Below are 13,913 nucleotides of genomic sequence, written 5' to 3'. Positions count from 1 at the left end.
CTGAGGATTGAACCCAGGACCCCGTGCATGCTAAGTATGCGCTCTGCCACTTGAGCTATACCCTCCCCTTCACGAGTTCAACAGTTGAATTGACCAAGCGAGACATTCAGGGTGACATGGAGAGGAACGCTCTTCCCTCTGATGGGAGAGCCCTCCTCAGAGGTGCACGCATCTGGGCCTTCAATCCCACCCGCTTTCTAGGGAGGAGCTGGGCTTGATGTCAGGAAATGGATCATAAAAGGGATCTCCATCCTCTGAACCACCGCCCTCCAGCACACGGGGGCCATCACCTGCCTGGGACCTTGGGTTTATTTTGCCACTGACTTTCCCAAGAGCTGCTGCAGCACGGGGTGACGTGGCTGTTTTTTAAAAGCTACCTTTAAATGAAATTTACAGCGGTCTTCATTGGAACTATCAGGCCCCCTGCGAGTCCCCTCCTCCCTTGTTTGTTTTGCCTTGGCCAGCACAGCACCAAGAGTAAGGAAAGAACAGTGGGGACCACTGGAGTTTGGAGCCTTCAGCCTGAGCCTCACAGCAGTGAGCCCTGTGGGAATGGAGTGGCTTCAGCCGGGATACATTTGTAGCAGAATGTTCCTGCAGTGCCCCGAAGCCCATGACCCGGCATTTCTGCCCATCCCCACTCTGTAACACAGTGGTCCATGTAGTGTGCACTTCTAGTGGTGGATGGAGCATCTGAGATCCAGTCTGAGGCATCTCAGTGCCCCTGACCCCAAGGATGGGGGAAAGGTTCGGTCATGCGCCTTGTTCACATCTCCTGAGATTCACAGTGATGCGGGAGGGGGCTACCACTTACTGAGCTTCTGCTCTGTGCAGACACTGTAATTTGCTGCACAACAGTTGAGTTTATGTCATCCTATTTTACAGAAGAAGACACCAAAGCTCAGAGGCCTCATCACTTGCTTAGAAAATGATGAAACAGGGGTTCACATCCAGGTCTGTCTGGATCTGTGATTCGCGTGCTTTCTACGCCTATCCTGAGCTCCTCCGGCCATGGGAACAGGTCACCCCCTTAGGACTGTCATTTGAAAGGTGGGCAATTCAGGAGCAAGGCAGATTTCAGTCCAGCTATAAAGTTTACTGTGCTTGACTTCAAGTCTGCTCGTCTGCTGGTTTTTTTTGTTTTGTTTTGTTTTTCTTTTGTTCTCCGCCACACTAGCCCCTTCCTTCTCCAAAGATACAGACTTGCTTGTTTCTTGCTTGGTCCTTTCTTCAAGGGGAAAGCAACCTGGTTAGTCATCCATACAATAGTGTGAATTTGTTTCTGTGACTTTCCCAAGGTCCATTTGCTTTTAAGAAAATTAGCAACACAGCTGCACTGGATGTTACTGAAGATACAGGAATTAGAAGGGGAAAGAACGTGCTCAATTAATCATGAATGGGGAATCCCAAAGCAGAGTCCCTCAGGGTTCAAGAGAAATTGGGGGCCAAGAAGCCCTTTCCCGGTCTCCAGAGCCATGCTAAATTGGAGTGCATCCATTTCAGCTTCTCAGAGGCGCCTGTCAGAGTGTCCATGATGGAGCCACAGAACCAGCCTCCTGCACAGCGACCCCAGGGCGTGGTCAGCTGCCCGAGAAGGACGGGGATCCATGCCCTGTCCGGGCCCCTGGCCTCCCAAACCCCTCTCTCCCCGGTCCCAGGCTCGGAGCCCACGTACTCAGAGCTCATTCTCTCCTGCCGTCTTGATCGGAACGACCACAGTAACTGGACACTGCGCTAATCTCTAGGGACTGGATAGCCCCCTCTGGGGCTGGGGTGTCCCCTACACGTCCAGTCTCTCCTGGCGATGGCTGCTTCCCCGTGGCTGGCCCCTCCATCTGTGGGCCAGCCTCTCGGGCCCTCTCTGAGCCCAGTCTCAGGACAGTGCCTCTACATTGTAGCAACACATAACTTCATCCTAGGAGAATTCCTCTGGCTGCTGACCTGGCTGCCTGATCGTGTTTCGATGACCCAGTTTTTCCGATTCTTTGTCTGGACCCTCTGCTGACCCCCACTCCATCCTCTCCAGCAGTAATTCACCAGAGTCATTAACGGGGCATTAACTAGAGCCGGGCTTCCAGGGAAGGCCCTCCTTGCCCCCTTTCAGTGCCCTACTCACTCACACAGCAAGATCTTATACCAAGGACACCACCAACACAAACATCCCCTCACCCCTGGGACCACCAGCCAAGGACCATTTGGCGTTTAAACCTTAGTGCAGAAAAATTCTGATTTTTTCTTTTTCTTTTTTTTTTTTTTTGCCATCATGTCACCATCCTCAGCTTCTCAAACTGTTGGGCCTTCTGTGTAGGATCAAAAACAAATGTGCATTTTTTTTTTTAGAGGGGGAAGGGTGAGCCATAGAAAATTCCCATCTTAGAGTTTCTTTCTCAGAAACTTAAAAAGAGAGCCATTTCTTTGAAATGGCATATGGTGTGTGTGTGTGTGTGTTCCCCCCTGCCAGAAGAACATGATTTAGTTTGGTTTTTTTTTTTTTAAGCTGAAAAAAGAGCCCACAATGAAAACAATGTGTGGAAGGATCTCCTTCCATACATCACTGGGCGGCCACCCTTGTTCCTTAACCTCCTAGGTTTTTTGGGTGCTGCCCTCGGTCTCGGGCTGCAGTGATCTCTCGCAGAAGTCCAAAGTGGGCTTCCTCCTCCCTCAGCCTGGCCGAGGGGCTCTAAGCAAAGCGTTCCTCTCTGAATGTTTCCAGCAGGGGCCTGTGAGAACCAGCAGGGATGGTGCTGGTCTGAAAGGGTCCACCAGAGTCAACCTTCATCCCTCAGTTTACCTGAGGATGCAAAGCCGGTCCCAGGTTGGGGGAAGGTTGTCTGACAGGTGGGCTCAGGTGACAGGGCCTGGGGCTGGTGGTCTGAGTGGATTCAGAAGGGCCACTAGGTCAGATAAGGCTGTAAAGACAAAAGCACACTTGCGCCCAGAGCCCCCCTGTGACCTGCTCGGGGTCCCTCCTCAATCAGTGTGTCGTGGGCTGGGATGAGCATGGCTCTGACCTGAGGGAGCTGCTGGCCATTCACAACAGCAGGATTGTTCTGGTAGGAAGGAAGTTGGAGCTCATCTAATTCCCGCTGTACAGAAGGATAACGTGAGGCCCAGAGAGGGGACACAGTTTCCCCAAAGTCCCAGGGCCACCTAGTGGCAGGACCAGTCTGGGATCCCTGGCCAGTACACGCCGTGCCCCACATGGTGCCCTTTTGAAAAATTTCAGCAGAGCATGTGACTCCCTGCTGAAGGGGGAGGGTCGCCCAGGGGGCTTCCCAAATCTCCCAGAAAAAAAAATCCCAAAGTCTTCCCAGAGCCTGCCAGTCTTGTAAGACCTCTGTCTCCCCCAGCTCCATCCCTCTGCTCCAGCCCAGGTAGCCCGGCGCTGAAATCACTGAGCTCTTCCCCATGCCAGGCACCAGGCCTTTGCACTGACCGTCCCCGGCCCCACCCCCGCCAGATGCATCCTGTCCTCCGGAGAGTCCTGACTTCCTCCTGCACGTCATCCGAGGCCCCTCTGTTCCCTCACCCTGCTGCGTTTCCTTCTTCACTTCATCACCCCTGATGTGATATTGTAAGTGTGTTTCTGGTTTGTTCACTACCTGTCTCCTTTCATCGGGGAAGCTCTCCAGCTCTGTGGCGGCAGCAGGGAGGGCTGCCTTGTCACTACACACCTCCCAGGACATGGGACAGTGCCTGCTACACAGCAAGCACTTGACACGAGGGGGATGAATGAATGAATAAATGAACAAATGAATGAGTTGCTATTCCTACAGTGACTGCTACCCTGATGTGAATGGACTGTATCATTCTCTGAGGATGGGCAGAGGGGTCTGGACAGCAGGTCCCAGGGTTGGATTCCTCGCTCCTTCCTAGCTGATCCTGGGCCAGCACTGGGAGCTGCTGTGTTGGGAGTGCTCAGGGGCCCTATTTGCTGAGGGCCTGCTGTGTGCTGGCTGCTGGGCCGGGCTAGGCTCCGGGAAGGGACGTGGGGCCGAGTAGGGAGACAATGAAACCAGCACAACGATATCACAAACTGCCTGATCATTGCTCTCCTAGAAGTAGAGGCACACCACTCTGAGCCTCGATGTTCTTTCCTGGAAAACGGGGATAAGAACAGGGTTGATGGTCAAACTAAACCATAAGCAGATCCCTGCCAGACAGCTGACCTCACTAAAACTGAGCATCTATTGCACTTCCTCTCCTGACCCAGTGGGGACTGCCGCACTCCAGCGGCTGGCCGACCTAACACAGGGATGGGAGGAACCTCTGACACGTGTGTTCTCAGGCTGGCCCTGGGGATTCTAAGGGGATAAGGATGGGGGTGCAGGGGTGTGGCCAGAGCCCCTGCCACCTGATCATTCCATGGATGTCAGCTGCCCGGAGAGCAGCAGTGGATGGGGGAGGTCATGACCTGCAGCCCTGACTTGAGGATGAGAAAGCCATTTCCCCTGGTGACCTCCACAGCCTGTACCCCAGGACTTGGCAAATCTCACGCGCACACACGTGCGTGCGCACACACAGACTGATCTTGTACAGCAGCCAGATTAGTCCCCGTGCCACCCCCGTTTCATGTTTGCCCAGTAACTACCACGAGCATGGCATTCCTGTAGACTTTATAGATCTTAAGACCTGAATGAAGTTGCATCCATCCTGAGAAGAGCACTCGTAACTGGCAAGGCGGAGAGGAAGGTCTGGGCTCTCGTGGCATCAGGGGACCCCATCAACCTCTGCAGGTGCAAGACCATGGGGGAAAGGAGTGCCCCGGGGCACTGGGAATGGTCAGTGGGAAGACTAGGGATTCTAGGGTGAATGCAGCCTTGGGTTGCAGTGAAGACTCAGGAGTTAATGTTTGCAAAGCACTGAGAGCAGGGCCTGGTACTGTGTGAGCGTTTGTGAAATACAACATGTAAGCAAGGTGGGGACAGGGCCCAGGGATCGCCCTTGCACACAGGGACTGCCTGAGCTAGGCACAGGGAAAAGCCCGTGACCAGCTGTCCAGGGCCTTGGATTCTCCTCCTGGCTCTGCCATTGCTCAGCCCTGTGACTTTGGGCTGAAACCACCCTTGGCCTCTATTTCCTCATCTGTGAAGTGGGCACAGTAACACCTACCCTGGCTACCTCAGAGGGCTTTTGGAGATGCAGGGAAACCTTCAGAAAGTCTATTCAGAAAGCAAACCATGTTTATTTTGTTAACAATGCTGTAATCTGGTCTGCCTGGCCACATTAAAACACACACACACAAAGACCCTTTCCTGCGTATCTGGAGAAGTGACTGCTGCTTCCCCGCTGACTCCCCTGGGGGTTTGGGGAAGCCCAGCTTGTCACCCAGTGTATAAGCAGGCCAGCCCCAGCCCTCCGCGCTCCCCAGGGTTTGCAGTAAGCGGAGAGCAGCTTTGTTCCAGGCCCCACAGCTGGTAAATGGTGCAGTCCTGGTTTGATTATGGGCTGCAGGGCTCCAAATGTTAGTGATAATTGTCGTCATCAGTAGTAACACGTACAGAGCGCTTCTGTGTGCGCAGGTGCTGGGCCCGGCACCTCTCCGCAGGAATTTTTTGTCTTCATGGCAACCCTCGCGGTAGTTACTGTGACTTGTTGCTTTTTGTTTTTTTAACTTTTCAAATAAGTTTTTTTGAAGCAAAATAAATGATTGCCAAGAAACTTTATGAAAGTTCCATCTCAAAAGGGTCAAAAAAAAAAAGGGAGAACTTAACTGCTATAAATTCCTTGTGTTTAGGGCTGCAAAACAAAGACACATATTATTTAAATCAGTTTTATATAAGAATTTCCAACATTGACAACTCTTATAAAAAGTATCCAAGCACAGGACACAGAACTGCAGCAAACAGCTTTCTTATGCGTAGCTAACAGACGTTAAAACTTCCACCCTGGGGGGAGGGTATAGCTCAAGTGATAGAGCGCATGCTTGGCACGCACGAGGTCCTGGGTTCGATCCCCAGTACCTCCTCCAAAAATAAATAAACCTAATTATCTACCCCCCTGCCAAAATAAAATAATTTTAAGATATAATAATAATAAAAAAGAACTTCCACCCTTCTTTGAGACACCCCGAGCTCACTGGTGAACTCTGCTTCCAAGTACCTCCTGCAAAGCACACCACAAGCTCAGTCCATGTCCTCAACCCGTCAGCTTCAGTTCACATTGCCATGCTTACAGATCAGGAACAGAGGAGAACACGCACCACACAGCATTCACAGCAGTTAACAGAGGGGTAGGGGAAATACATGTTACTGGTTTTCAGATGGACACAGGGAGACAGAGGTAAACGAGCTTGCTCAGTGCCAGGCAGCTGGGAAGCAATGGCTTTACTCTCTGAGTCTCTGGCTCCCATGGGCCTCCTGGTCCTCCTGACACTGTTTTCAGAGTCACAGCTGCACACCCTAAGGGGTGTGCCTCATCTCCTCAGAGGACACAGACCTACGGGGAGGAGAGGGTGGTTGTTGCAGAAATCACCATCTCTGGGAGGGAGTGCCTGACCAGAGGGTTGGGGCAACACATCTCTGTCATGTCCCCTTGGACCCCAAGATTTGTTGAGGCTGTGTTTGGTAAATTGACTTAATCAGGCTGAGAGGATTTGCTTTCTTTATTCCCAGTCCGCGTGGAAGGCGTCAGTATTGTGGAATTAGGAAGATATAATTGAATATGTAAAATTAAGATTAAAATGTCAGGGGTAAAGTTTCCTCTTGTTAGGAATTCATAAGTGGTCAATCCAAGTGTCCATCGGCAGGGGAATGGATAACCAAAATGTGGTATACCCATACAATAAATATTATTCGGCCTTAAAAAAGGAAATTCTGACACGAGTCACAGTGGATGAACTTTGGGAACATTATGCTAAGTGAAATAAACCAGTCACAAGATGAGAGATGCTGTATGATTCCATTCATACGAGGTACCTAGAGCAGTGAAATCTGTAGAGACAGAAAGGACACTTAAAAATGGTTAAGATGGTAAGTTGTATGTTACATATATTTTACACAATAAAAAATGAATTCATAACACTTACAATACGGTACTAGAAAACAGAAACAGCATCCTTTGTAAGCACTTACTACATTTATTATTTATTATTATTTATTACATATTATTATTTGTGCACATGGAAAACAAACCCGTTGGATTTCTTTAAACTTTTCTTGTGGGGGTTGGTGAGGATATTAATTAAACTTATTTATTTTACTTAACAGAGGTACTGGGGATTGAACCCAGGACCTTGTGCACACTAAGCAGTCACTCTCCCACTGAGCTATAACCTCCTCCCTGGATTTCTTTAAACTCTTGAGCAACTCAGACTCAACACTCACCCACCTCCCCCCCCCCCCCGGCCTGTGGCCTCAGCCTGAGTGAGAGTTGACTGAGAAATGTCCACTTCTTAGCCCTTTTCCCAGTGTAACTACTTTCTAAAGAGCCTTGTTTTCCTCAAGCCTGTAATTATGTTTGCCTCCAGGGTACCCAGGAATTTTCTTTTTTTTTTTTTTTAATAAGCAAAGAGCATCCTACAATTATCATGATGATTTGTCGAGGGCAGGCCAAGTGCAGGCAGGAGGCTGACACACTCCGGAAACCAACACTCACGTGTTGGTGTTGGCACCTCAGAGGCACTCTCCCCAGCGCACCTGGGGTCAGTAATTAATATTAAGAGCTGGAGAATTAACAGAGCCACATAGGTGTCCACTGGAGGATGCCGAGAGGACGGGGTGGGTGGCTCGTGGGACCTGGCCTTCCTGAGGCTGGCCGCAGCCGGGAGCTGGCCCTGCCTTCACAGATGGCTCTCGGTAAATATTTCCAGCCTGTGTGACTGCAGTGTCCGGACCCAGGGCTGCCCGGGCCACATACAGCCGAGGCCGGGATGGGCAAGAAGCCTGCCGGCTCTGTCAGCCCTGATTTGCGGCCGATCCTGTCATCTCCCCGAGTTCAAAGAGCGCTTAGCTGCTTGTCTTTGTCAAGAGCGCGGTTGGGGATCTTTTATGTGAAAGATGGAGGGTTCTCGGGCTGATCTCGGGCTGACTTTGATTATTTATTCATCCCTCTTCGTGGGTGTGTGATAGCCGGGCACCGCGGAGCCCCCTGTCCTGACTGCTCTTGCTCTGAAATTCACGGAGCTTTAAAGCCCTTTGAAAATTGCTTTTCGAGGGAGGGGAAAAGTTTTTGAAGTCCTGTTTTTCTCTCCCCTCCGCAGTTCCGCCGCATCTTCTGCCACCGTTCCACGCTCCCTTACCGATTGACATGAGACACCAGGAGGGGAGGTACCATTACGAGCCTCCCTCTGTCCACGGCGTGCACGGGTAAGTTCCGCCCTCCACCCGCCGCCCTGGCAAGTGGTCTCCTGCCTCTGTCTTTCTGTTTGGAGTTCCTGATCTTCGTCGTCCAGAGTGGACAGTCACACTTGTCACCCAAGAGCGCACTGACGCTAGACCCTGTGCGAATGGGAGCTGTGGAATGGGAACCCCAGCTTCCCTCTGGTTACCTGAGAGGGACTCACAATGGCCTCACACATCCCTACTTCCAAGGCTGCAGGCCGACCCGGTGTATCCATAAGCGCCCTTGGGGCTCTTTCCCTGCCCAGGCAGTGGGGTTGCCCTCCAGGCCAAAGTCCTCACATAAGTGACTTTAGATTTGAGTTGTCCCCGCATAATAATTCATAGCACCCCCTTTCGCACTCTCAAGCATCCCAGTTTGGACAGTAAATGATAGGGTTGCCCTACTGATAAGGACAAACTCAGTTATACTTTGCAGCCTCTCCTACTCCCTGCTCTGAGGCCCCCACGTGAAGGAGTGTGTCACCTGTGTGTCACACTAAACCTGCCCCTGCCCCTCTTCATTCCCACCTGGGGTCTCCGAGCCCATGGCTGATAATCACTTTTCTTGGTCTTTATGACTCAAAAGACTTGACATCTTGCTACGCATCCATTTGGCTTCCAGAAGAGACACTGAAACCTTCACCCCACCCCCTATATCTCCATTGCTCCCCACGCCTACCTTGGAGGGGACCTAATGGGAAAGATCAAGAGGCCCCAAGAACCCTCCTGACCCAGCCATCTCACCTGTCCATACCAAGTTGCCTTCAATGGTTCTCGAACACACAACTGCCACATGTCCCTGAGCCTCAGCTCCTGCTGCCAGCCTGCCTGGAATGTCCCCTCCTCTGGGCCACCACTTCCGGACCCTCAGCTCAGGTGCCACCTCCTCCCAGGGGCCGTGGTATCCTCCACACTGAGGGGGGTCCCTTCCCTGGGTTCCCCCCACACTGGAACATGAGAATGACCTGTTTTCACACCTGCCGGCCAGCAGGCTCTGGGCTTTCCTCTGATTTCCACCTCGATGGTAGCTGTAATAGCTTCACAATCAGTGTTTGCTGTGGAGAACCCTCTCCCGGGATCCCTCCCATTGAAGACCAACCCTGTCGGGGAGCCTCTTCCAGCTCCCATTGGCATAAAGTCAGTAAAAGCTTGCAGAGCACTCACTATGTGCAAAGCACTATATTTGCTCTGATCTGCCTCAGCAACATGGATGCCCAGGACCCTGCTTCTCAGTACCCACAAGTAGAGACTGGACAGCGGCACCTCTGAGCGGGAGGCAGGTGACTGAGAAGGTGTCCCAGCCCTCAGGTGACTCCTATTTCCGGGCACCCATTGCCCACCTCAAGCAGAGCAAATCTGGGACTTCCATTTTCTTCATCACGATGTCTTGTACTTTGCAGTAATTTCAGACATGATCAAAAAGTTGCAAAAAGAATACAAAGATTTCCTGTTTACCCTCACCCAGTTCCCCAAATGTTCACTTCTTATGTAACCAAAGAACAGTATGAGTGCTGTTAACTGGTTTATAAAGCTTGTCTAAATTTGGTCAGTTGCCTGCTAAGGTCCCCTGTTGAGGATTTAGCCCTTGCATTTAGTTGTCATACCTCCTTAGACATCTTTAACCCGGGACATGGCTCAGTCTTTCTTGTCTTTCACAACCTTGACCCTTTTGAAGAGGAAGGACCAGTTATTGCGTAGAATGTCCTCGATTCGGGTTTTCCTGAGGTTGCCTGATGCCTGGATTCAGACGATGCAGCTGGGGGCCGACTACCATAGAAGGGGTGTGGTGCCCTCCTAGTCCATCGTGTCAGGGGACCCATGACAGCAGTACTTCTCATCCCTGGAGATGCTAGTAACTTTGATCACTTGCTTAAGGTGAGGTCGGCTGGGCTCCGTCCCTTTGTAATTAATACGTATCTGGTGGGGTAGTACTTTGATAATATGTAAATGTCCTGTTTCTCACCATATTTTCATCCACTAACGTTCACATCCAGTGATGACTCGTCCCTGAAACAGTAACTACTAGTATTTGCCAAATGATTTTCTGTTTCCATCATTCCTTCCATATTTGTTGATTAGAATTCTACTCTAAGGAAGAGCTGTCTCTTCTCCTCCATTAATTGATTTTATCATTTATTTCTATCAGTTAGATGAGATCTGTGTTATTTTGTGAGTTACATACTCTATGGCTATCACTATTGTGTTGTTTAAACCATCCCAGAGTTGGGCATTGGGTGTCCTTTAAGGTTGTCTCCTGTGACATGTTGGGAACTTGCCTTTTATTTTGGTGCACGTGGCTGGTTCTCACTTGACTAGACCTGCTGCTGGCAGGCTTGTATCCGTGGTGGGTGGTGGGGCCATTTCAGCGCTCGGCCCAGCTCTGGGGCTCTTCCCACTGCAGGTGGCTGAGCCCGCAGCTCAGGCAGCTTCTGGAAGGTGCTGATCCTGGAGCTAGTGGCTCACCTAGAAATTGCACAGTTGGTGGCATCCAAAAATCCTGAGTATCAAGGGAGCTGAGTCTCTTTTCCGGAGGCTTTGGAATTGCTCTTTCTCTGTTGTTGAGAACTATTTGGCTGATTCTGTGACATCCTGGGCACAGCAGGCCTGCAGCAAAGTGCCCCTTGCAAGGGGACCCATGCCGGTCAGAGACACAGGCAATGCTAAGAGCTCCCTGGGGGACAGTCCACACAGATTTGTGTCACTGCAGGGCAACATCCTGGCTCACATATCCCCACGTATCTAGGGGCAACAGAGATATAAGAAGACCCCATCACTGAGGACTGCTATTTCTCGAAATAACTCTGACCTCATGAACAGGCTCTGCTGTAAATACCTCATGTGTTTGATCTTATTTAACCCTCTCACAACCCTGTAAGATGAGCATTTCATATCATCCCCATTTTATGGATGAAGGAACTGAAGCAGCAGAGAGGTTAAATCACTAATCAGTAGGGTCACCCACTTAGGGATTGGGAGAGTTAGAAATCTAATCATGGCCTCCTGAGCCCCGGCCCTTGGCTGCACACTGGCCTCCTGCTTGGGAGCACATGTGCGACCATAGACCCCCTGCACAGGTCCAGACGATTCCTTCTTGAAAGCTTTATGATAGCCCTTTGTGAGGGTGCTGTCCCCTAATTCAGTGGTTCCCCAAACCTCTGGACCGTCAGCATCAGCATTGCCTGGAAGCCAGCTGGGAACGCAGAGTCTCAGGCCCTGGCCCCGACCTGCTGGGTGCGAGAGTCTGGAGTGGGCCCACGATCTGTGTTTAACACATCTTATGGATGATGCTGCTGCAGGCTCGGGTTTGAGATGCTCTGCTGCAGGCGGCAACTTTCACTGAATTAGGGGGCCCTTGGTACTGTCGTTCCCTGGGCTAATGGAGAGCTGTGTCCAGGAGGTGGCCTCTGAGACTTCCCTAGGCTTTGCCATTCACTGGCTCAGGGTTGGACACAGGTCACCTCCCTTCTCTCTAGGTCACGTCCCTTCTCTCTCTGGGCCTGCTTCCTTCCTGGCCAGTGAGGGGCGGGGTGCAGGCAGACCACCCAGAGAAGCACACAGCAGTGATGGCAAGCAGCAGAGGAGGTCTGGCCAGGCCAGGGGCCTGTGGAAACGGCCTTCTGGATGGCTCTTTAGTTGGTACCTAATGGCTGTGTAGAGTTTGCTGGGGTAACAGATTGCCTCAAACTTGGTGGTTTAAAGTAATCAAATATTCTCAGATAGTTCTAGAGGCCAAGAGTCTGAAGTAAGTCTTATGAGCCTAGAATCAAGGTGTGGGCAGGGCTTATTTCCTTCTGGAACTTTCTGGCTCCAGGAGAGAATCCATTTCTGTGACTGTTCTAGCATCTGGAAGCAGCCTGCATCCCTGCCTCACACCACATCACTTTTTTACTCCCTGCTTCTCTTCTCACGGCCACTTCTTCCTCTTCTGTTTCCTCCCTCTGCCTCACTTATAAGGACAGCAGTGATTGGGCCTGAAAATTCAGGATAACCTTCCCGTCTCAAGATCCTTAACATCTGCAAAGTCCCTTTTCCCATAGAAGGTAACATTCGCAGGTTCCAAGGATTAGGACACAGACATCTCTGGGTGTCATTATTCAGTTCATTTGTGATCTCAGCCCCCAGTGGTAAGTAAGTCTGGCTGACCCAGGAGAAGACAGTAAAGGGTGGTAATAATTTGTGCAGGGGAACTGAAGTCTGGTGTGCTGTATGAATTTACCTTCCCAATTGTCCTGTGAAATGGGGTTGTAATGTGCATCTTACAGATGCAGAGGCTGAAGTTCAGAGAGGTGCACTGACTTTCATGTGCTCAAGCAAATGGGCCTGCTTGCTTCTCCAGGGCTGAGGAGCCTAGCTGCACAGCCCCTCACCCCCAAGGAGTGGACCATCTGGTTAACACCCCAGTGATGGGCAGCGGCACTGTGTTTCCAGAGCCTGCCTCCTGCTGGGGTGGGCTTCCAGTGGCTCCACATTATCCTAGGGACAGTTGGGGGCATGGCGAGTGTTCAGAGCCCACCCTTCTCATCCCTCCATCACCCAAGGTGGTTGCACCAGGTGGGAAACAGGATAAAGCCTATGAGAAACATGGGCCCCCTGGCCGTGGCTTCCATGATTAATGTGATCAGGAGCCTGGTGGAGTGCCCAATCCATCATGCCCCTGCCGTAGCTCGCTCCTCCTCACCAAGTGTGTCTAATTACACAAACGTTGCACAGCAAATGAGGTGCCGTGTCATCTCTTGTCAGCCCTAGTCAGAGCCACTGGGGCTGCTCAGTCGCCCAGGACAACTGCCCATTGGCTCTCATGGCTCCAGTGGGCGTGGCTCAGGGCGGAGTCTCCAACTCAGCCCTCCTGGGCCCTGTCACCTGCCCTGCCAGGCTAGCAGCACTGAACTCACTAGCCTTGGGATGTGACCGACTGACCAACCTGAATGTGTAAACCTCAGTTTTCTCATCTATAAAAGCACACAATAATAGTACCTCCCCCATCTGTGGAGTTATTTTGAAAATAAATAGGGTAATATGAATCAAGCACTTAGCACAGTTTGGAAACATGCGGTAGGCAGGCCACGGTGTGACCTTGGAAGAGGATGCTGACTGGTGGCTGTGCCATGGGAAGGTGGGAAATGGGGCTGAAGAAATACCACTGGGGATGGAGGGAGGAGGGGCCTTTTCTCCCCCAGGGAAGGAATTTGGATTTTATCCTTTTGGCAACCAGGAGCAGGAGGGAGTGGTCCGATTTATTTTCAGAGCAAGTATAGGAGCTGTTAGAGGGTGGACGGGAGAAGTGGGGGATCATGGTAGGGAGACCTGCTGGAGCTGTCACTGTGATCCGGGCAGAGGAGAAGCCGGGCCTGGGCAGGTCACACAGCACCCCAAACAGGCGGCTCCCCGTGGGAGGAGTCAGGGGTGGGTCCAGAGTGTGGAAACCCAACCTGCTCCACCCACGTGGACGGCTTCCTCATAGACACCCGCACCCTACTCGTTCCCAGTCACCTGGACGTACAAACCCATGGCAGGACTTGCACAGCTTACTAATATTCACATGGTTCCAGAAGAGTAAATGGTACATGGACTCCTGGTGCAGCATCTATTATC

General features: G+C 51.4%; 1 protein-coding gene across 9 annotated transcripts in view; it reads left to right on the top strand.

The window, feature by feature from the left end:
* Positions 1-13,913, top strand: part of GLI2 (GLI family zinc finger 2) — a 245,751-nt gene that overhangs the window by 175,946 nt on the left and 55,892 nt on the right. For all 9 annotated transcript variants that reach the window (XM_072960820.1, XM_072960816.1, XM_072960813.1 and 6 more), the window contains one exon: positions 8,201-8,306. In XM_072960820.1, the coding sequence (XP_072816921.1) occupies positions 8,248-8,306 (59 nt within the window). In that variant the 5' untranslated portion in view covers positions 8,201-8,247. The remainder of the gene's footprint in view (positions 1-8,200; positions 8,307-13,913) is intronic.

This window comes from Vicugna pacos, chromosome 5 (genome assembly GCF_048564905.1).
Source record: "Vicugna pacos chromosome 5, VicPac4, whole genome shotgun sequence".
Classification (NCBI taxonomy): domain Eukaryota; kingdom Metazoa; phylum Chordata; class Mammalia; order Artiodactyla; family Camelidae; genus Vicugna; species Vicugna pacos.
This window is presented reverse-complemented; position numbering and strand designations above follow the sequence as displayed.